General features: G+C 38.2%; 1 protein-coding gene across 2 annotated transcripts in view; it reads right to left on the reverse strand.

Annotated features, from left to right (window-relative positions):
• Positions 1-947: 947 nt before the first annotated feature.
• ANKFN1 (ankyrin repeat and fibronectin type III domain containing 1) overlaps positions 948-23,624 on the reverse strand; it is a 69,880-nt gene continuing 47,203 nt past the window's right edge. The window contains exons 8-17 of one of the 2 annotated variants that reach the window (XM_062591780.1): positions 23,418-23,517; positions 22,083-22,215; positions 21,349-21,465; positions 16,394-16,609; positions 14,154-14,320; positions 12,555-12,705; positions 10,618-10,786; positions 7,030-7,196; positions 3,882-4,101; positions 948-1,744 (exon numbers count right to left, since the gene is read on the reverse strand). In XM_062591780.1, the coding sequence (XP_062447764.1) occupies positions 948-1,744; positions 3,882-4,101; positions 7,030-7,196; positions 10,618-10,786; positions 12,555-12,705; positions 14,154-14,320; positions 16,394-16,609; positions 21,349-21,465; positions 22,083-22,215; positions 23,418-23,517 (2,237 nt within the window). Of the gene's footprint in view, positions 1,745-3,881; positions 4,102-7,029; positions 7,197-10,594; positions 10,787-12,554; positions 12,706-14,153; positions 14,321-16,393; positions 16,610-21,348; positions 21,466-22,082; positions 22,216-23,417; positions 23,518-23,624 lie in introns of those variants that run through there. The other variant, XM_062591781.1, reaches the window with a different exon arrangement.

Here is a 23,624-nt window from a genome sequence, read left to right on the forward strand (position 1 = left end):
TATTCCAAATTCAGACATAATGATCAAATACCCCTGCAGATTACAGTGAGTATTCAGGAAAAAAAGCTGGTGCATTTCTTTCCAATGGGTGTCTGAGCGTGCCTTCAATATAAAAAAATGCACTTTTGTGTGGTGGCAAAGACCGAGCTTCACTTCAGTCTCATTTAGACCCTACATATTATTGGCTTCATTCTATTTGCTCTTGACCTTAAAGGTTCACTTCTTTCCTTCTAGGCTTTTAAAATAACTTGCTACTTATATCATTAGAAATCTATGCTCCTGAAGCAAAACCTTCAGTGATAATAATTGTGTCAGGCTCTGACAGCATTCAGAGATGGTACGGACTACATGTTCTATATACTGAAAGAATTTTCAGTTCTCTAAATGGCTAGAAACTCTGGGATAACTGTCTTACTAGACCAGTTAGTACTTTAACTGTATGCAAACTTAATCTGTTCAAGAAGCAGGCTGAGAAGTAGAAAAAGGCATAGGAAATGGAGGAAAATAGGTTAATAGAAGTTTAGGACACAGTCCTAACATGACAACACCAAGGATGTTACAGTTTCTGCTAACTTGCGGGCAGAACAACTTGTGCTTAAAATTCTGCATGCTCAGAGATATGGGGGAATTGAGAGAACTGCAAAACCTGATTACCAGATTTGATTTGCAGCCACAGTGTGTTCTGTTACATGTCATAATGAATGTTATGTGAATGTCATACCCCTACGTGCAAAACTGCAGATGCAAATACTAATGATTGCATCATGACAGAAACTCCTATAAGACCAGAAATCGAGTGGTGAAGTAAAAAGATTACGACTTTTGAGTAGCAAGGGTTGCTATTGGAGGAGCTGGATTTTTAAATGTGGGTTTGAAATTATGTCCCTATACGCATAATGCTCACTATCTCATTGTGGAGCTGTGGGAAACGACGCAGAAGTCTGTGGTTAAAGTGTGCTGCTGAATACTTCTGAGACAGAAGAACCTGACTGGTCATCTGGACCCATATTCTGTTGCATAGCATTGTGCACACCCTTATGTTCTACAGAGTGTGTGCTCATTGCCAACGACTTGCCTTCCTCATCCAGTAATGTTGTTTTACAAGGCTCAGTATGTATCCTATGGACATGCTGCCTTGATTCCTCATACTTGCCTTTCCCATCTTCTGGAAGGCTGGATGCATGAGGTAAGAAAGTGCTCCGAGTCCCATTGGCAGGAATCTTTATCTGCTCAGTGGAGGTAGGTTCTTGAGATAAATCTGTAGATCTCATGAGATGATGAGTATACACACCTTCAGACAGAGAGCCAGACTGTGTCTCACTGTGCACACGTAGCCAACGATGATGACGGCTGAAGTAGTTGTAATGTTGATGTTTCCCTAGCTTTTTCTTACCCAAAAAGCTCAATGGCTGCCTGGAGCTAGAGGACTTGTCTATGCTTTTTGATGTAAGCTCTGCCATAGTTAGATCGCTCATGTATTCTGTGCAATATTCAGCGTCAGTATTAAAGGCACTATACTCTTTTGGGCCTTCTTTCAAGGTTAGGCAAGGCTTCATGTCATGGACTTGGAGAACATCAGGTGCGCTGCCACCTAGGCCACTGCCTGCCTGCTGGGATATGTCATTTGAGGAGGAATGTATCAAGTCTAATTCTTTGGGGCTTAAAGCATCACTGGAATCATAGTCACTGTCAGTTGGAAGGAATACTTCAGAGCAGCCTTCTTCATCTGAGCAGGGCTGGGAATCTGAAAAAAGAACTGATTACTACTAACAAGACAAGCACATAAGAGGAATTGCTTAAATGTCATTTATATACTTTTTCTTGACTTAGAATCTACTTAGAATATCTACAATTCTGAAAATACTTATGCATTTCTTTGGTGAAAATTTCCATGAGCCTAAAGAGAGTAGCAAAGACAGTCATCAGGGATGTATTAGAGAGGTGGTAATAAGATTTAGGAAAACCAAAAAGGATTCATGTATTGAAAAGAATTGAGCACAGGGAAGAATTTGAATTGCGATTAAGTTTTGAAAGGATCTGTTTTATTTTATCTTGTTTTCACCAAATTTTATAAAGGTAGGGATTTAGGAGACAGAGAAGCTCTAATCTAGATTCTCTTTTCTTTAGAGACGTCAGCTGGGTTACTCTGGACTTACACCTCTGTAACTGTCAGTATGTTGCAACTGTATGTGTGTGGAAGAGGGCTGACGCAAGGATGGAGGCGGTGAGCAAAAACTCCCCACCAGGTGCATTATGTATGTTCAAATTCAAAACTGACACAGTTAATTCAGATGTGAATTTGATAATCAAAACTTGCATTGGCACCAAAATCACTACTGTCCTTTGGATACAGAAGAATCAATAACATTATAGTGTCATATAGGATCAGAAAGGACTAATGCACCACTGCTACCCTGGATCATTTACATTAGATTCACGAAAAAAAAATCAGTACTCTTAATTCAGTGCCAACTATTCACTTTGACCTAGTGTAAATTACCATATATCAGGGCAATAATGAATCAAGCCCATGCAGGGCAAGATAGTGCTCTAGGTTACACAGTGCCAGAGCAAAGGCACAGAGGATTATTCTGCATTCATGGTATGTAATACAGGGAAAAATTTAGCTGAAGGAGAGACACAAAGAGAGAACACTGCTGTGTAAAGGAGCAAATCAAAGCATGTGACACTACTGTCTATGGTTTCTTTTAATCTAATCTAATCAGAGTAGATGTATGTGTTGTTCTTAACTGTAAAAAAATGCTACTCTGAAAAACAAATTATCATTACCAAAACAGTCATGGCAATTATTTAATGCAGCATCTGCTGCTTTTGTTTCTACCATTTCTTTTACTTATTGCTTAAAAATAGCCCAGCAGAATGATGGCGTACATTTTTCTCCAGAGTCCTTACTCAGTTATCAAATTAGATGTTACTGTTTCATTTACTTCCTCTTTATTTAATTAATGTGATTAATTTCTTTTACCACTTGAATTTTGCAGCTGTTCAGAGAAGCAATAATGGCCAATGAAGAGGGCACTTATTTGTGTAATTCTGTGTTTTAAAGGGCCTGTTTAAACCACTGAGGACTCTGATGCATGTTAAAATGACTGTTAAATCACACTGGACTATTGACACTGAAATTTCTTCCATCAGAACAAAAGAAGAGAAGCATAAGAAAGAATTACTTCAAAGCAGAGGACTAGTCAAAGGATAGAAAGAAAATGTTTCTAGTACTAGAGAAACTAGGTGAAAAATGGTGACTGTGGAAAAGTTTGACTTCCATCCCGGGTAAAATGCTAGAAACTAATAATGAAAAGACACATGCACAGTAAGAAAGGGCCAACAGCTTTTGTTCAGTAACTCATCACCAATCTAGTAAAACTCTTTGAAAATGTGGACAATGTAATACACAGGCACGTTTGGATTTCTGAAGACCTTTTGACAAGGTTCTTCACCAAATGTTCTTAAGAAATGAAGCTGTAATTGAGATGAAATGAAAGCTTCTTCTACAGATTATTAACAGATCATTAGTGCATAAAACAAATGAATATTAGTCATCTTTCACTATGGATGAATTCTGGAGGTCATGGAATAATTAGTGGAAGGACCTGTCCTATCAGGCCTATTCATTAAATAATCTGGAATAGCAAGGCGACAAAGTTGGCTGATGATAAACAAGTATTCTGGGTAGTGGAAAGCAAAAAATGATTTTAAGGATGAAGAGGGTTCTCAGGAAGAGTAGCTGATGACTGGTAAAGTGATTCATAAAATACCTTGGCAGGCATGGGGAAAAAAACACTCTTTTTGTAAAACAGAATTCAAGGATTGTTTTACTTAAAAGCAAGTTCAAAGATTTTCTTTGATAAAAACTTTCTTACCACTCACAGCTTTTCTCCTCTGGCTTCTTATCTCAGGTGAGGGGGGAGGTGATGGAAGACAATCTAGATGTGAAGATGTTGAACTGATTTTCTTTTGAGTCCGTTCTTCTGAAAGATCAACAAGCTTCTTTATGGGTAGGCCAGGGGCTGGCTGCTTGTATCTTGCATACTGCAGTGCTTCTGTGATCCATCTCATTTCCCGCCAGATCTCATCAATTTGCTTTGAAGGGAAAAAAAGTGGTAAAAAAACCCTATTAATTCTGGACTATATTAATTCTATTAATTCTCCCTAACCCATAGGGGTTCTTACTTAATAGGAGGGATGAATCCAGGCCTGAACTCTGACATTGATAGAAAAATGAAAATTGTTTTTCGAATGGAGGATAAAGATCATCTCCAGGTTTTCTCCCTTACCATCATTTTGGGTCTGCATGCATTTCATTAGTATTAATCTACCTTGGGGCAATTCTAAGTCATGCTTGTTGATGGCAACAAGAGACAGGTGCCCAAATCAATAGTAGGATGTGGCTTTAAGCATCTACGCAGAGAGGAAAGATGCTGTTTAAGGTTGATCTTGAGAGTTTTGATAATGGAACACTTAAAGTCTTCAAGCAATTCAAGATCTCTGATGACTGAGTAAATGTTGCCGCAGCCAGTGAATGAGATGCGACAGTGAGCACAATATCCTTCAGTTGCAGTATCCTTTCTAGAACTTCCCTTGTGTATCCCTTCCTGCAGAAGCTACTGCATTTAAAGTACGACTGAGCTTTCACATTAATATTGCAGAGTTTAAGGGAAACTCTCTCAGCTACGCAAGCCACATTCTACAAGAACATAAAGGGGAAGAAGCAGGTCAGTAAAAGGATAGGCAAAAGTCAGTGGTACTTTGTGCAGTGAGTGTTATCAAATGGGGATATCACAGAGGGATCAATGAAAAGGAGACACTGTATCGATACATTCTAAGACCGGTTCATTAGCACATCCTCTTAGCTGGAGACACTTTTTCACAAAATGCCACAAACTGTAGATGCCAGAAACTTAGCTAGGGTAATTCTTCCTGGGTCTGGCTGCAGACAGTATAGCTGACTAGATGAATCTCTAGTCAGCCCATATTTATGTAAAGCTGAAATCCAGTCTCCAGAGAAGTCAGTGCAAGCCTTGCATTGAGTTAATTTGAGCTAAGAATCTACACCAATTAGAACAGCCAAGGGATGAGGGATTCACTTCTAATCCTACTTCATTTCCAGTCTTCAGTATAGCCCCATGAAGAAAATATATTGGGTTGACCAGTTAGCAAACTTCTCACCTTTTTGGTTTTGAAGACTTTGTATTTCCTTTCAGTAACTGCCCCCCTCCAGCCCCAGACAACTGCATGCAGTTTATTAAAATGCAAATCCTATTGCTTTTCTCCCTGGTGTCATTCTACAGTGTCTCCTGGGATAATGGGCCAGTCATTTTTAATGAACTGTGGTTCTTATATAACTTAGGAACATTTGAAGCATTACGCTCTATAAATTAGAGCTTAATTGTGATTTTAGCTCCAGTGTCTGTAGATTTCTTTTCTTGCTCTCTAACATTCTGGCAAAGACACCGAGTACCTTATCATCTGCTGTGCTTTTTTTTTTTTTTTTTTTTTTTAAATCTTTTCAGTTGCCCTCTGACTCCTTTTCAGAGCTGCATTTATATAGACTCCTTTGCTCTTTACAATGTTTGGTTTGTGTAGTGACTTCAACACTGTCTTAGATCTAGGATCACACAAATGCTCTTGCGGTTTTGTGGTCACCACTGAAGATTGCGGTATGTGGTGGGCTGAGATATTTTTGCCAATAGGTAGAATACAGCTGGTTTTCATTTGAGAGGAAACCTGACAAGGCTAATACACTGTCACAATAATTCAGCACAAAACACTGAAGTTTAAAATTCTCTCCTATATTTTCCCAGCATATATAGGTGACTGGAGCACTTTAGAGAAGAGGAACACAGAACTTTCTATGCAGTGTCTGTGTGTTAATACAGATGTGAAGGGTAACAGTTTTCTCCAATGCTCCTATACACTGGGAACAACTAGCTTTTCTGGGTGTGGAGTGGGAAGATGGGGAGGGAGAAGACAGTTGAAAGGTGGAAGCACAGTGGAACATTCCCCTCTGCCCTCCTATAAATTTCCACGAGCTCCAGTGTGGACAAGGCTAAAGGGATCTAAATTTAGAGCAAGGAGGAACAGAAATATCATCATCTGGTTCATAAATATGGAGAGTCACAAAAGCTATTAATGGGATATATGGTCGTCTTGGCCCCTGTTCCAAGAGAAGGTTGCATGAGTATTAACAATGTAGAGCGTAAACTGATTTGTGCCTCACTTGTAAAAAGACAGGTCAACCATATCCATCAAATACACTATGCAAAGGCCATCAGTTTTACCCATAAATAATCTATCACCAAATTGTCTGCAAAAGGACAGGCCTTGCTACACCGCACAGTAGGGTGTAGTTCAAAGATCCCTCAGTTGAGTAGGTTAAGTCTTAGTCTGGGAACTGTACTGCAAGATTAGTGTGAGAGACAGAGGAAAAGCAAATTAGACAAGTGTGATAAAATTTGTGGTCCTACTGCATCAGGGGAGTGAAACAGTGTTTCTTCATGGTGCTGGACAGACCTACCAGTTCTCCAAGGGCTAACCTGCTACCTTTAACACAAAACTGCTTTGTTCGCTGTGATACTGTTGATAAAGATTGCCTCCATGACCTCATCTGAATTTTCATTTAATTTTTTTAATTGGCATTATCAGTGTAAAAAAATCTTTAATCCACTAAGATGGAGAAAAACTATTACCCAACTGAACGGCCAAGCATGACATTAGCTTCCCTCACGTCGATTTGAGTGAGTTTTACAAGCAGACTGACACATTTCTTTATAACAGTCTAGTATAACTGTCATTTGATTTTACCCATAAAAATCCTTGTATAAAAGCAACAACTAAGGAAATCATGTTCTGGGTTTGAGTTTCATAAAAATAGAATTGCACTTTTGATACAACTGCTCTTTTTATGATGCCTGTGAATAATTCTCCATTTAGATTTCAATTACAGCCCTACGCAATTTTTAAGAAAGCCACCTTAAAATCTCCTTGGAGTAGTCAGAAACAGACTATTACCTGTGTGTAGTCTATAACTTGCTGGTGTCTTTGTTTGGCTGCAGCGACTTCACTGTCTGAAATTGCTTCCCTTAGGGACTGCTGGGTTTTCAGAGAGTCCAGCTCTATGACAGCAGAAAGGCGGCAATACAGGCTTATAAATTTTTCCTTGTAACAGCAAAAATGAACTGTGAAAAGACCAAATGCAAAGGAAAAACTGTTATATTTTGCTCATGAAATATCAAATTCTTAGCTTTCAGAACACAAATTTTATCCAATATAATTACTAACACTGGATGGGATACTTTAAGATAGAAATAAATAATACTGGCTCTAACTCTTCCCTCCTTCATACTAGTTTACTCTAACCTCCCCGATTTCAAACAAATCATTTCTAGTTTATATCTAAGTGAAGGGATAATCAGGTCCTTAGTATGTAACTCCAGAGGCTATTTTGCCTTTGATAGTTTTAATCAGAAAGGCTGATTTTAAGGCTTTTATAGCTCATTGTGCAATAGCAGGGTTCTTGTAACAGTGACAGTCTAAGAATAAGAAAGAGGAAAGGTTTTCAGGAAGGGGTAATGTCTTTTATCAGGCAAGTAGTGATATGACTGGAAAATAGAACCTATCTTTTATTTTAATTAAGTGTTTCAGAAAGAAAGTATCATTTTGGAGGATGACAACTTTCTCTTGGGCTAGACTAACTTAAAATCAGTAACTCAAATGTAAGCAGTAGAAGCAATTCTGGGATGTCACAATTTGGGTGAAACAATTAAAACTTTGTAGGTGTCAGTAGTCACACACTGTCTCCTGATCTTTTACACAGGAAAGTCAGAACTGACCTCTTGCCTCATGTAATTTGACTTCAGGGTATCATAGAGCTATCTGAGATACCAATAAAAGAGCTAGTGCAGATAGCAGAGGCAGAACAGCTATGATGTCGTGGAGCTTCACAAAAGCTACGTTAGCTAGTCTCTCAAGGCTGTATTCTTCCAAAACCTGCATTTGCTTACACAAAGCTTGCCAGTTATCCCTATGAACTGTAGCAAAGACATACCAAAATCTGCTGAGGGAGAGCAGGTTTTCAGAAATACTCCCCCATTCATTGGCACTTCAGTAAACTCAAGCATACAGCACAATCTGGTTACAGCAGTCAGTGGCAGCTGGCTTAATGCTGCTGGGTGGGATGGTATTTTTCAGGGTGTTTCAAGTATAAATTGCATATATTGTTCTTATCATAATTCTTACAAGTTCTTAAATAAAAATACATACCTGTTTCTCCTTTACAAATAAATGTTAGTAAAAGTAAAAAAAAAAAAACAATCACAGAAAATACATTAGCATAACAATAAAAGTCCAATCTGAACTCCGAAATACCACAAAAAAAGGGAGTGAAAGAAAGAACCTTCTGGCTTCCCAATGATGCCTAGATATTGCAGGGATCTAGTCTGAATAGTGTGTGGTCTTACAGTATATATGCCATATGTGGTGGACTCTTGAGTGAATTACAGCCGCGGTTTCAGCTTCAGTGCTGAAGTTTCTAGCCTTTGTGGTTTTAAGTCAGACCCTTTAATGTTACTTTAACAAATGTTACTTCAACATAGTCTTTTGTGGTTATGCAATTATATAGTTGGTAGCCACCAGCTAATGGGGAATGGAAGCTTCTAATATTTGAGATGTGAATCACAACCATTTTATAGAACATCAGGGATACATATATAATAAGTCATATAGAAAATGTCATCTGCATTAGGCCAGATGATTGCTTACTTAAAAAGAAGTCAAGACTTAAAATCCAGCCTTCCTTACTGTTCTTTCCTCCATGAACTGTTTTCCCACTGCAGCAACACTGCTAAATAGTTTGGGCACAGGATACTATTTTAGAGACTACCCTGTTGAATGTTTATCTGCACCACATCATCCCAATTCAGTGCCTACTGCTGTATCAGCTCAATGCAAATCATGTCCCAGAGAAGAGAATGACTCCTGCCCAGGGCCTGTGCGCCACACAATGAGAGCTAAAAAATCTGAAAGACCTTTAGTGCAGAGATGACTTTCACCAAAGATGATATGCTTTATGCACTGATTTGCACAATGAATGCAGCAGTCACCTCTTCTAGGGAGAAATAACATGCTTAATACACACAATCTAACTGTAGACTTTGAAGCTGCAGGTCAAGAAGATAGTAAATCTGGCTTTAAGGCACTATAGCCACATTAAGTGCTACAGACGTGTGACCCAAAGCACTGAACTAACTCTGCTATTTCAGTTATCTTAGTTTTCTTTTGAAGGGGTAACTTTACCCTGGCAGACTATACAGCAGCTCATGCATCGTCTGTACCTCTCTCAATTTTATGCTGACTCAGATGTCATCTGTTCTCCCACTACTAGCATAAAAACCTGAAGTTGTCATGGGCACCACTTTACGTGTTCTAGGTGATGTGACATAACTCAACTGTATGTTCCTGCCTCATCCAAATCAAATTTGTGCTGCTGAATGATGGCAGGTCACAGATCTACTGTGACTGCAGAACCACAGCCTTAGCGAAGCCCTCCATTATCATCCAGTCATCCCTCTCCTACCACTGTGACTCTAATAGCACTTTGCAGCGATATATAGGAAATTGTATGGTGATGGTAATGGTGTCAAATAAACACCTGAGAGATGTATCACTGAGGATCCAGCTGCACTGGAGACCTACACTATAGCGGCTGCTTGTGTAGCAGCTGCATTGGTTCTGGCTCCTATCTCCCCCTCTCCTCCAAGGCAGAGGAAAGAAGTAAGATACCCAGGCCAGAATAAAACAGCACAGATTAATGTGTAAGGCTCAGAAGTCCCCTTACTTATCAGACTCTATAATGAAGACTTTGTGTGCTGCTTTTATAGGGAGCTTTTCTCTGCTCTGTGGACCCAACAGGAAGAAATGAGGAGTAGGGAACCTCGGAGCTGAGGCATCATCTCTTCTCCCTTATGTCAAACAGCTGGAAAACCCTCCTCCTGGGAATTCCTACCTACCTAGATAGGAACAAGAGGACTGAATCTGCTCCAGCACAGCATGTGCTCCCTAAAGAAGTGTATTTCAAGTCTTGATCCAGTGTTTTAGCCTTTCCCACCGTAACAGACTTTTCCTGCATCACAACAATAGGAATGAGTCTCCTGATTTTTTTTCAGGAATTGAAAGAGATGACTTGGATCTGGGAAACTGCATTCAGGCATTCAACATTTTCCTCTACAAAACTGCTAATTATTCTTGTGACAATTTAAAGGGGCGTTTGAATCTGTGTTTTCAGCTTCAATCTTGTTATCCTGTGAGTAATTTTTGGTTCTGTTTTTTTAAAGAGCATCATCTTCCAAATAAACTTAGACATATACTGGATAACTGTGGGCTTTCCTCTATGCTTTGCATTTCAATAATGATTGCTACAGTATATGCTTTAACTGCTCTGCTCTCTCTATAACTTGTACACAGTTATAGGTAGTGTTGTTGCCAAAGCCATCATGTGATTTATTGACTCTCCACTGGGACAAGGGGGAAAACAGATACAACTTTGTGATTTTATTATAAGGAGACTGGGTTAATATTTCTAGGTGAAGCAAGCTACTATACCGAGTTCAAACATCTGAAGAGGGAGGTTAAGAAATCCTGAGTGTGGGGTGTAAGGATTATTCTGTCCTGGGGCAGTGCAGACGTCGTCTGAGGCGGGGAGCAGGAGAAGAAAGGAGACATTGTGACCCAGTTCCAACACCTCCTGTGTATACAGACGGAAGTGCTTAGCCTGTAGAGGGACACGCGCGGGGGAAGAAATAGGAGAGAATTACAACATGGCACTTATATAAACAACACCCCAAATGATATAAAACATTAAAGAAAATTTGCACGACATCAAGCTCGGAATTTTTATAAAACATAAATATTTTGGGGGGGGGAGAGGCCCTAAATGTGGGTTCATGTCACTACATAAAATAAGGATTTAAAGCTGCAATGTTCCACATTAAAACAACACACACAGGCACAACTCCCCTGAAAACAACATTTATGTTTCTTATTAGGCAGAAAATGATCACATGCCATGTGCTTTTCAAGATTATGATTGCATAATTATGTGAAAACATGAAAATGGATTCAATTAAAAACCTTTAAGATTCAATTTAGGGTTGGTTAAGAGAAATATGCAGCTCTCCCTCAACACAGCACCGAAAAGTTTTAACAAGTGCTGCAGCAAGAGAAAATGGCACACACAGGAGTTGGCCTGAGGCTGCCATAAAGCTGCTGTGTGCAGCACTGCATTTTGTTCTGCATTGCAAGTGTCACTGTCCATGATTCAATTTACCACAATAATAATAAAAATACATAAATAAACATGCTGAATCAAAAATTCAGTTTATTCACCCAGAAGCTGAGTCCTGGGTCATCAAAACATTTACAACAGTGTTTAACTGCAAGATCACATTTTTGCCTGTCTGTCATGCACAATGGATAGGCTAAAATGCTTGGCTGAACTGCAGCCTAATGAACGAACTGCACACTGATTTCAATATTTTAGTTCCTAGCACAGAAGCTCTGACCTCTAAGAAAATACTCTGGTACAGAGATCTGTACAGAGTCCTATTGAATTAGAGTGACTGACCACAAGGCAGCACACTATCTGTCTTAATTTTGGATTCACTTCAGTCTTACTTGGCTTTTCCCAGGCTAGAAGGTGCTGCACTGATGGATTCCTTTTACAAGTAAAGCCCAAACCTTTCAAAATCAAAAAATGTAGAAGCAGACTGATTTATTTTAAGGCCACATCTTTCTGCTGCACAACAGACCTTAAAGAGAATATAAAGATGATTTACTTCTACTTTAAGCCCTCCTGCACTGGTAGATTGAAATACAATAGACTTTGTGTAAACAAGAAACAAATTCCTTAGCTTATTTCTGTGTGTATCTTTCACATTGATTATCCTCACTGACTTCTTTACTTATTCACATATGCATTATTTGTACCTAAATTTAAAGCCAGAAGCCAGACACCTCTCCTCACACACAGCAATCTGGAGGCCTGGAACTATGTATTTTAAGAAGTGCTATGCTTACCTGTGTATAAAAGAATTGCAAAATGCTGTGTTTTCAGCAGGTCTTTTGTACACCCTTGGTAGTACCTCCACAGAACAATCAATTGTCCTGCTTCCCTGGGAAAATACCTATCTTTCTTTGGCAGTTGGGTATAAAGGTGCTCATAACTACTAAAGATGTATGCAAAAGCACTTGTTTGCACCTGCCTGGAGCTGCACAAATATGCTGACAGATACAAAAATAGAAGCGAATTGAAAATTCATCTCTTAGTTCTTGTATGTTCACATATCCAGGGAAAGAACTCTTCCTGGAGGTGTTTTCCCCATACACACTTAAGAGAAATTGGATACAAAACTTCTCTGGTTTTCTTTTCTTGCAACCTTACCATTTAATCCCTACTTGAAAGTTACACATTTTGTAGTTTCTAGTTGTGTTCCTAAGAATCAGTTTTTTAAAAAGGTGATAAATACCACAAAGGAAAATACCTGATGTGGAGGTAGATTGATCTGTTTAAGGAGAGCTTTCACTGCCATCTGGAGCTCATACAAGAACAATTGAGTAGGGCAGTCTGAAGTATGATCCATACTTTCCACAGATTCTGAGCCAGAAAGTGTTTGGATCCATTCCCACTCATCTCTGTATGTTGAGTCAAGTTAAAATTAGAAATATAACAAAAGTTCAGTCCACAAGGAGGAATTCAGTGTATGTGCATTTGGAATCTGTTAATAGTTTAATCCTCATATAGCAAAACGTTCTAAAATTGTGCAATTCTGATTGTTTGTGGTTAAAAATCCAATTTTGAAAAGTTTAATTTTTCTAGCACATGTACATCAGGCTGAACATTCCTTGTTAACATCTGAAGGTCCAGCTGCCTTTGAAATTTCACTATGGTTTCTCACTCCAGGTTTTCTTTTCCAAATACTTTATTCTGTATCTATCACAATCTTTTAAAAAGCATGCATTGGGAGAGAGAACAGTGACAATTACTGGGAAGTTCATTTTCTGTTACAGACTCTCCGGTAACCACTGAAGCCAAACAACTTCCTGGTCTGGTTTTCTTTTGCTAGGCATTTATCCATTCTAGACCTGATAAACATGGGAATCATCTTTCTGGATCAAATTCTTAATTCACCCTACCCATTACTCTGTCTTGAAAGGCTGCCAGCACCAAATGTTCCACAGAAAGTACAAGAAACTCCACTACAGGATGAATGATAGATGTGGGACAATCTGCTCCTAAATAAAGACCTGATCTTAAACCTCAAGAATCAGAGATTGTTGTAAGCTCTGAGGCATTAGGCTTTATATTTCTTCCAAAATTTTTGTTAGTACTAACTACTACACTCTAGATATCCTTGTTATACTGTGTTCCTCTTTGAATCATGCAAAATTCTCATCTGGTTACTGAAACTGTGTGGGATTAAAAAGCATCATTAAAAAAAAAGAGTTGCCCACCAGGCAAGGACTCAGCAGTGCAAATAAATGCACTTGCCCAATAAGACAAGGGAAGGAATGGACATAGGACTTTGGTGGAAAAAAAGCTTTCATAAAAATACAGTACATAGTAGTTCCAAAGTTGATAGCATTTGTCTGAATATGCGTTTTCAGCTGCCATGTGTTTGCTGTGGATTAGGGCTAGAAACCAGGTATTACACAAGAAAGTACACTGAAAAAGCAGGAGCATGCACATCCAGTGCCGGAAGAAAATCAACAGAAAGGGTGAAACTGAATTCATTGGAGGAGGAATAAGGGGTGCAGGCTATGATACTACCAACAGACTCTTAGAAGATCATTATGACTGTGTGGAGCCCGGGATCAGCACTTGAGCAGCCACAACGTACTATCCACGGCAACCAATAGGTTTGTATGTATATGAGGCCTTTAGAATTGCTGGAAATATGCAGGTGCGCCTCTTTAGATCAGCACTGATCTCTATAGCACGTCCCTGGGCCAAACTTTGCTCAAAGATGTAATTTTGCAGTGGTAACTTGGCATTTGCTTTTAAATTTGACAAATTGTTTCAAACTTAACACAAATGCTCTCTCTCTACATATGTGTGTATAAATGTGCATATATTTACTTACTTGGAAACATTGCTGTTATCTCGGATTTTGACATGACACAGGACATTAGGCAACTTCTGCAGTACAAGAACTTTGATTTGATCCACAGAGCTGCAGAGTTTAAGGTAACCCAAATACAAGCCAGGAGGGAGGCGTTGCTGACTTCGTTTGTGATAGGAAAGTATGTCCTGTTTTAAGAGAAACAGTTCTACATAAAAAAACTCTTTTTTTTCCCACATAAGCGGAAGAGCATGGGATCAAAAAGCAGCAAATGTTTTTACAGACATCTTTTTTTTTCAACATTGTTCTGAATTCGCAAAGCATTTGAGCACATGCTTAAGCATATAAATAATCTCTGGTAGTTTGGATGCACTTGGACAACTTTCTACTGCCATACACAGATACTCAAAGTTCTCTGCATCCTGCAGGAACTAAAAACCTGAGGTTTCACATTCTGTGAACTGTGCTATTTAAAATAGCTTAAATAACACCCATCTCTATACTCCTTTCAGCAGTGAGCTGGGTCAGGGAACTGATTCAGCTGAAAACAGCTCAGGAAAAGAAGCTGTTATTTTATTATTTTTTTTCAGTCAGATCAGTTCCCTGATTCACTTTGATGTATAGCTACATAGATGGAGTAGAGCAGCATAGGGAAAAAGGTGTCTGCTGGGGAAGGCGGGAGAGAAGCCAGTACTGTCACCAAAGAAATACATGTAGAGTCACAGCCTAGGTTTCTCCAAAAACTTGTTCTTTAGCATGTATCACCTGCTATCAACAGGCAGATCTCCATGAGCGTGGGGGCTGTTGGTTTGCAAAGTTTAATTAATGGCTATGTTTTCAAAACAAACATCTTCATAGCAAGAAGAGCTCAGAAAGAATTAATACTGATGGTGTATTTGCTGAAGCCAGGAGACATTTTTAAGGCTATGTACAGCAATCCCCAAAGACTACCCTAAAACTGATGTCTGCTGCCATCCTTCGAAATGTGTGCCTTAGCAATGGGTGAGGATTAAGACACCTGGCCTTATGCCTTCACTCTTGGAACCATCAAATTATCTGCCAATGCTATGCTTGGCTCTGACCAATGCAATTAGACCCTCATTTTCACAAGCACTTCATGAACAAAATACCCATTAGATGATTAAGCAAGTAATACAAGAAAGGGTGGGCATTAGATAGGAATGTGTAAACCATTAGGGGAACATTTTTTCCACTAGGATCTCTGTGGAAATCTGATCAGGCCTGTATTGTGGGTTTCCTAATATAAAACTTTTGCCCAGATTGACATTTTTCTACACCTTTAACACATTTTAATACTGTAAATCTAACATAGATCAGGTAAATTTTATTGTCTTTTGGAAATTTTTTAACGTTCTGAAAACCTGGTAATGTGTATTTTGATTGCCTGTCAGTTTCCGGTATCAAAAGCACAGTCTCTCTGCAAGAAAATGCCTCCAATTTGAAAAATAGCCACAGCAGTCATCATCTAACTAAGATGACTAAAGAAGAAACTAAGACAACAATTTGTCTTGTATTATTTTCAGTAATTATGTAACTAATCTGTTTTAGAAAGAGAAGAGACTGACTAATAACACTTAATGAGAAATAAGTTGCTGTTACCTACAGAAAATATTTATTAATCTTACTGTGAACTATATAGATTTAAGATGAGAATATGGATACTCTGATCCTTGATGGTGCTGAAAACATGTGATGCTCACTTTTTTAAGTGGAAGTGACCAAGCATGTTCCAGGACAAATCCATTCTAAACTATGTAAAGAATTCTTTAGCAACTAAACTAGGCTCCCAGAAACTCTGAACCCCAAGAACAAGTTGATGAAGTAGAATTGTATGGTTTTAAAGCATACAAGGCTTAATGTTCGAGGCTGGATGGAAAAATCTTGCAGAGTGTAGAAATTGTAAGCATCTGTATAGGTGCTTAAGAACATGCTAGAGAATTTTAAAGGCTTTTATATCCCTTGCTAAAGAATTCTATCGCATGGTTTCCCGAAACTGATAGAAATTGCACCACTCTCTACTAGAACTTAAAAGCAATTTCTTTAGAATCTTATGAGTATTAAGGATCTGATCCTAGCCCCACTGGAAGTAATATAAATCTTTGCTCTTAATGGGAGCCTTGCCATTCATTTTATTGGGCACTGGATTAAGGCCTAAAATTCTACAAGACTCCTCCAAAAATCAGTGCTCTGGCACAGGCCTTAAAAAAGCAAACAACATAGGGTAAGAGAAGCAAGAGTACCTGAATAGTTATAAGCAAGATGTCTAATGCTGTTGGCTCCTCTGGAGTTGAAAGGGATTTCCTCTGGCTTTGTAGTTTGCATATCTGCATCCATTTGCCATTAAAATATGAATAAAGACTCTCCACTTCTCTTATAGTAACTATCAGTATATTACCATGTCGATCCTTGATTGGCTCATAATAAACTCTGCCTAAGTTGTGAGTTCCCAGCAAATTCTAGAAAATAAGCAAATTATAAAATCAAAATGTTATTTATTACATATCAGGAGGGTGGTATTTTTTGAAATTTATCTCTGTGCTTGCTGAAATCAGAATGAGCTTTCTTGTTGACCTCAACAAAAGCTAAAAACACATAGCATTTCTCAAACTCCTGCTCTACAGTCACATCACTCAGTGGCAACAGAACAAATTTTGCCCCAGGTTGCATTTGTGAACTCAGTTAAGGATCCTCCAGTGTTTTTGGTCCAGTAATTTTAGTCCAAAGTATAATGTATCAGTTTGACCATTATGATCCCTATTTGTGCCCATGCAGAAACAGAGTATGCGATTTTCAGAAGCCCTCTGTTGGTCTTGTGGTGATTCCTTTGGTATCCACGATGCCCTTCTGGTTTGAACAGTGAAGAGCTAGATGCTTTATCTTAACGTCTCCGTCCGTACCCAAATGAGAGATGCAGTGCACGTCAGAGATTCAGAATTCTTCTGCTGTCCCCAAATAATTCATATTGGACACTTCAGATGCCTTCTGCTAGGGTCATTAACTATAATCTCTGTTTTCTGTTCTCTGTTTTAAAATGATGTAGATTATTTTCTGCAACAAAAGCAAAAGGCCCTCATATCTGTGCTGAAAGTAAATAATTCTGGAGCTAAAATGATGGGGCGTGCTAAAGAACACAAAGGAATCTGAAGAGACAGGGACCCTTTTCCTTTTACTTCAGATACCAAGAATGTGTTAGACAAAACCAGCAGAAACTAACAAACTACTAAAGCAAAGCTCTCCAGGAAAATATGTGAGGATTAAAGAAAAGTAATTTTAAAAGACTCCACATAAAATACATAAAATACATATTTTGGTCAAAATTCTTTTCCTCACACAGTAAGGCATCTGCTTATAGGTGCAAACACACTCACTCCAGTGACCAGCCACTGAAGAGATTCCCAGATGTCTTAAAGAAAAATGCCTAACATTTAAAATATGCTCATTACTTTGGGACTTTTCAAGAGATCTACAGTAAGCTGGATAGGGATGAGAGTGGTCTAAAATGAAAATTTGAACTCACAATGTAACGCACACTATGTTTAGGAAAGTATACAGCTGTACATTAACTTATTGACATTGTAAATTGATAGATTATCTTGTATTTATTTGTTTGTACTTAGCAGACAATATTTATTTAGACACTGTATTATTAAGCTGTTTATAAACTCTTATAGATAGTCAGCAGCGTAACTGCCATATATGTGGCCTAACTTGGTTATTTTAGCTTTATGCATCCCTCTCTAGGGCATGCTGTTGAAGACTAGCTACACTATATCCACTTTTCTTTTAATGAAAACTTTTCTGCCTGTTGAGGTTAGCCTCCATAACTAATTAAAATTGGGTACCTGACATATACAGTTTGTATTAATTTATATGACCATAGGTGGGACAAACCATTGCAGCTAGATGCTAGCCATCTAGTTGTCATATTGACTTAATCACTACAATATATGAATTGTGCCTAGACAAAAAAGCAAACAGATCTTTACTGTCACTGACAACTTTCTATTCTGAATAGCATTTCAGCAGGAAGAATGGGAGTACCTACCATGAATAGGAATATATAGCTAATTTATATACTAAAAAAGTTTTTTGCATGCTCATCTTGACATCTCATCTCTTGGGTTTTGATTGCTTTAGTTGTCTGGTGGTAACTGCAGGCAAAATTACAGTCCCTGTTGTCTCTGGATCCACTGATCTAGTTCCTTAGCAGCTGTGCTGTAACTGATCTTTTCCATTCTGTCCTAAATTCCTGTGGAGTCAGTCTGTTACTGCCTCAGTGAAATGTATTCAACTGTACAAACTTTACTGAGATCCTTCAGTTGGTGGATCCCACCAGGCTACGTGGTGTTAAAGGCTGGCAGATCATTGATAATCCATGTGTTCATCAAGGGACAGAACAAATGTTAAGGACAATAAATTTGCCACAAATTCTACAGAGCAATATACCCCACATGGACACATTTGCCGTATCTCTGTGCTTCAAGTTCTGCTTTTAACACTTCCAGTAGCAAGTAACAGCACAATGTACTAGGAATTGTGGGGATCTCAAAATGCATTCTGTGCCTACTAACAACGCTCTGTTAAGGACAATCTGCACATGAGAAACAAAACTATGCTAACCAAGGGAATATGGGTTACCTAAGCTGAGCTAACCGCTCTGCAGGAAACCTTCAGCAGATACAGTTAAAGCTGTCTCTAGTGACAGCTCAGAAGACTGACAAACAGGTGCTGCTTAACACAGGTGGTCCTCTAATAAAGGTACAGCAGGCTGGCACTGCATACATTTCGGGACACTTTGGGGAAATCAATCAAGACAGGTGGCTGCCCAGGAAGGCTACTCTCCTGTACAGATTTCTTTGCTGAAAAATGTATAACAAACCCCATATGGATATTCTTAATAATATCCACATAGTATCTGGCTCCTATAGCTGCTATAAAACCTAGTTTATTACATTGACTGGCAACAAGAAGAAGGATGGCTGTATGGCTAAAGCGTGAGCCTAACAGCATGAAGATCAACTATTCTGTGATTCTGTGATCCACATTAACTCCAGGATTGTACAATACATTTTTTTGTTTAGCTTTGGGGATTTCATTTAATTCTTTTGTGCCTCAGTTACTCTATGTAACAGGAAGAGTTGCACGCAAGCAGTCATGATGGTCTATGAAACACTGAGATGCTTGGGTTTTAGGATCCAAAGAAACACCTAGAAAACCAGCACCAACTAAGTACACTTTTATTATGTAATGTCCTCAAACCCATGAATTTTAGAAAAATACTATTATTATCAGTAATTATTTGTATCTGAAAGCTTTAAGGAAGAATATAGACACACAGTAAGAAGCCAGCCATGCAGTACAAACAAAAGGTGGGAGAAAGTGAGTGCTGGGTATCCTTTCTGTACGTTCTGTAAGAATCACACACATTTCTTTTTGAAAATGTATTTTTCCACAAAAATAAATATTTTATGAAGGGTCTGCCTTCCAACTAGAGATTTCACGGTATCATTAAACCCATACTTCAAAGCTTTACAATAAGCTCAAAATGTTCTGCTGGAGAAATCATGCCATAAAGTATGATTATTATTTGTGTAATAAACACTGGAACAAGACAAAGGAGGATTAAGTGGCTTGCTCAGTGCCACTCAGAAATACCAGCAGCACATGCTGGAAGAGAACTAGGTCTCCTGAAAATCACTTCCTATACTCTAACCATATGACATCAACAGTACTGAGGGGTCAGCACAAGATCTACACACCATTTAACTGGTTTTCATCTCTGTTCTTAAGAGTTTAAATACATCTCTGGCTGTTCCACACTGACAATCCCACGTGATTTTGGTTTTGAGGGAGGGCACTCAGAACATCAGTCTTCGCTTAGTCCATTTTGCTTTTGTAGATCACCTTAATACACTATCTCTTACAGAATAGGTCGGTAGAATTTAATTAGGGATAAATGAAACAGGGGCCCATAAAAATGGCTTTCTGTAGAAATGATTCTAAAGCATATAGAATTTAATATAGAACGACCTACTTTATGAAAAGTTCTAATTCCCGTCAATAGGCTTTAATTGACAATTACACTCCTGATTTAGAATTCTGTGTTTTACTTTAAAAAAGAAAGTATATAAAAGTTAAACAATCTCTATTAAACTCCACAGCATCTAGTTAAGGAAGTGGGTCTTGTAGATAACACTGGGCTGTGACTGTGAAGAGCCAGATTCCATTTCTCCCACAAAACCAGAATGCTTACGTAACATGGGCTCCAGTGCAGTTTGATGGGATCTTGGTATGTAAATCCTTTTTTATTTATTTTTTAATGTTACCAAAATTAATTTCATTAAATCATGTATCATCAACCTTCCTGACCCTATGAACTCCGTATCAGTGCAGATAAAAGCCACAAGACACATCCTTTATCTTTTGGAGGGCCAAGAGGAGCACATAGTGAGGAACAGTTCACAGCATGGAGGTGACAAGGGTCATCTGCCCTGTGTACGGGTCTGAGCTGTGAATGTAGGTGTGTCAGTGGAGACTCAAAAACACTAGGATTCCAAGATTGCTTCCTCCTGTAGCCGAGGATATGGATTATACATCAGCCTCACACAACCTACAAAAGCATAGCCATGTCGTTTGTTAGGCAGTGTAGCTCTGGCCTAAAAGCTGTACTTGAGCACTTGTAAGCCACAGGAGAATCAAGAACCCCATTTTGGCAACCTCAGCACCCTACTTGTCTTTGCTGTTGAGAGCAGAAGCTACACAGCTATATGTATCGAAATAGCACAAGGGAGTGCTAAGCCTCAATGAGAGTTTAAATGCTTCATTAATATATTAATAATGAATAGGCCTTCTAAAAGGATTTTGAGCAGTGAATATTAGGGTTACAACTCTTGCATTCCCAAGCTGCATACCTATAGGCTGGTCACAGACTGACCACAGATGTGGATATTATATCTGTTTGTTTCCTCTTCTGGCACTATTGTTTCTTTCCTTTCTTTTTCCTACTATTTACTTCTAATGTAACCCCCTCCAGCAGGCAAGAGAGGCTCAGTAACTCATTTCACTGTAGGTGATGATGCTACTTCACAGAATAGGTCAATGGAGAGTGGTGAAGCAAAGGACAGCTGGCAGTACTTTTCCTTAGATACCAGAAAGACACTGAAGTTAATGGCTCAAAATATGCAAGGCAACCAACCTGTAGCTGTGCTGCTGCTGAAAGCATCTTTTGCCTGGCCTGAAGTGCTGTTGATGAGGACACGGATACAGACATATTCTGCCTCAGCCATCTGATATCATCCCACATACAAGAAAGCTGCAAAAAAATATCTAGTCCAGTCAGTTCTCAGTATTTACAAAAGCGTAAGTGAAAATAAAAGCATTTTGGATGTGTAAAAATCAGTAGATGTTGTTCATCAATTTGAGTTTCTATGATGGCAATGAGTTCCTGGATAGAAACAGATATCGAATCATAGGTACAAGAGGACATTTTGTAAAAAACATGCACCTATTTCAGTTGCTTTTTAGATGATCATGCAAAATTGATCTACTGTTCTCTGGGGTACAAAAATAGTTCAAAGATGTCTTGAATGTTATAATAACCATAATACTATCTTTAAAACTTCTAGGGTTTTTTCTTTAGGCTTTTTCTCCTAAGTGTTCAAAAAACCTTTAGAGAGCCAATTAGCCATCATTTATGTAGCATCATGCATTTCAAATAGTTAACTGTGCCACTATCAGAGAGCCAGTCAGGATTTAACCCATAAAAATGGCATGCGAAAATTACATTTTAACATGAGTGACAGGTAAAGCTCTTTGTCATTTAGCTTTTCCAATGACATCATTTCATATACTAAGAATGATCAACTGAGACCCTTGCGGAGTCTAGCACCAAATCTGTAGAAGTAATATACGGAATTAGGCTCCTATTACCTTTGTAAACCACAGGAAATCCTGCATAACTGAACTACTATGAGAGTCATCAATTTCCACAATTGGAATTTGATCTTCATTGGTTACTAATAAGTTGTCCTTGTAAAAAAATATAACGGATAAGTAGAGTCCCCTAAAGAAAAAGAGAAACATTAAGTCAAACACTTTTCATGCCTATTCAAATTCACACCAAATCTTTGCTGTTACAAATCTTAGCCAAAGAATCATAGATTTTAAGTGCCAAGGAGGCAGATCTAATCATCTGGTCTTAACATTTATTTTATACAGATCATGCAATTTCATCCAGTGAATTCTTAAAAATATTTGGGAAGCACATCACTTCAGATGATGTGAAACTACAAGAATCTAATAAATTATGAATCTGGACAACCCACTGACATCAGTTTTAGCAAGAATTTTTTAGAGTAAACAGTACACAATTGAAGCTTTATGACCTCCAGAAATCAGAAATTTTACCAAAACTTTTTATCATTAATGGGTTTAAGATCTGCCCTCAATTACTTCAGAGTAAATCTGGAGTAACTCAACTGAAATCAGGAGGGTTATTATGGATTTACGTTAGTGTAATTGAGTGTAATTTGGCCAGAATATCTGCAAAACTGATTACAGAAATCATTCTTTTCAATATTTACCCTTGTAATTAGTTACATACATTAAGCAGTTGCCTTAGGGAATTTAAAGACCCTGGAGAGCTTTTCTGGAAGAATCAAACTCTTATCATAATACAAAGAAAAAAAAGCAAACCGAACATTTACGGCAATGAAAGAAGAAATAATCCAGTCTAAGAAACTTTCATTTGCTAAAACAAACTAGCAAGGCTGAGGGCTGTTGGGTCACACTGGGTTGCAAACCTAGCTAAAAATACTAGGGAATTCTAGATGCACTGCTTCTCGCCAATGTGATATTAATATCTATTAAAACAGCTTATCCAAGCCCTGCATTTTAATGTTATGAATGAAATAAATTCCACAGTCTCATTACTGAGCAACCACAGAGGCAGTACTTCAAAAACACTGAATAACTGTATGGTTGTGTCTGTATACAATATTTAACTCTATTACAATTCATATCAATTTTCAGTAACAACAATGAAGACATTGCTATTGATTTCAGTAGGAACTGGAACATTATTTTCCAAACAGGTGCATCAATCTTACATATATGCAATTTAATCAGGTTTATTCTGTTTGATTGCTGTTTTATTGAGAGTAAAATCTATCTACATCTATTTTTAAGGTGCATTTCACTATTGCATAAAAGCAACAACTATTAGCTAAAACTCAGCATATTTAGGAGATAAAATGGATGACAAACCGTTTCAAAGTCTTCACAAACTTGTTTGATGAATGGAAAAGATGCTTCAGGCTTCTAGATACTGATTGCTTGCGACCAGCATTCTGTAATTTAGAACTTTCTAAAATAGAAATTAAAAATCAAACCAAATCTAACGCTTAAATTTCAGTTAGCATCTCATAATGAACCTTTGTCTCTTCAATCACAATACTAAAATTCACTGGCTGC

This window comes from Rhea pennata, chromosome 19, assembly GCF_028389875.1.
Source record: "Rhea pennata isolate bPtePen1 chromosome 19, bPtePen1.pri, whole genome shotgun sequence".
NCBI classification, from domain to species: Eukaryota; Metazoa; Chordata; class Aves; order Rheiformes; family Rheidae; genus Rhea; species Rhea pennata.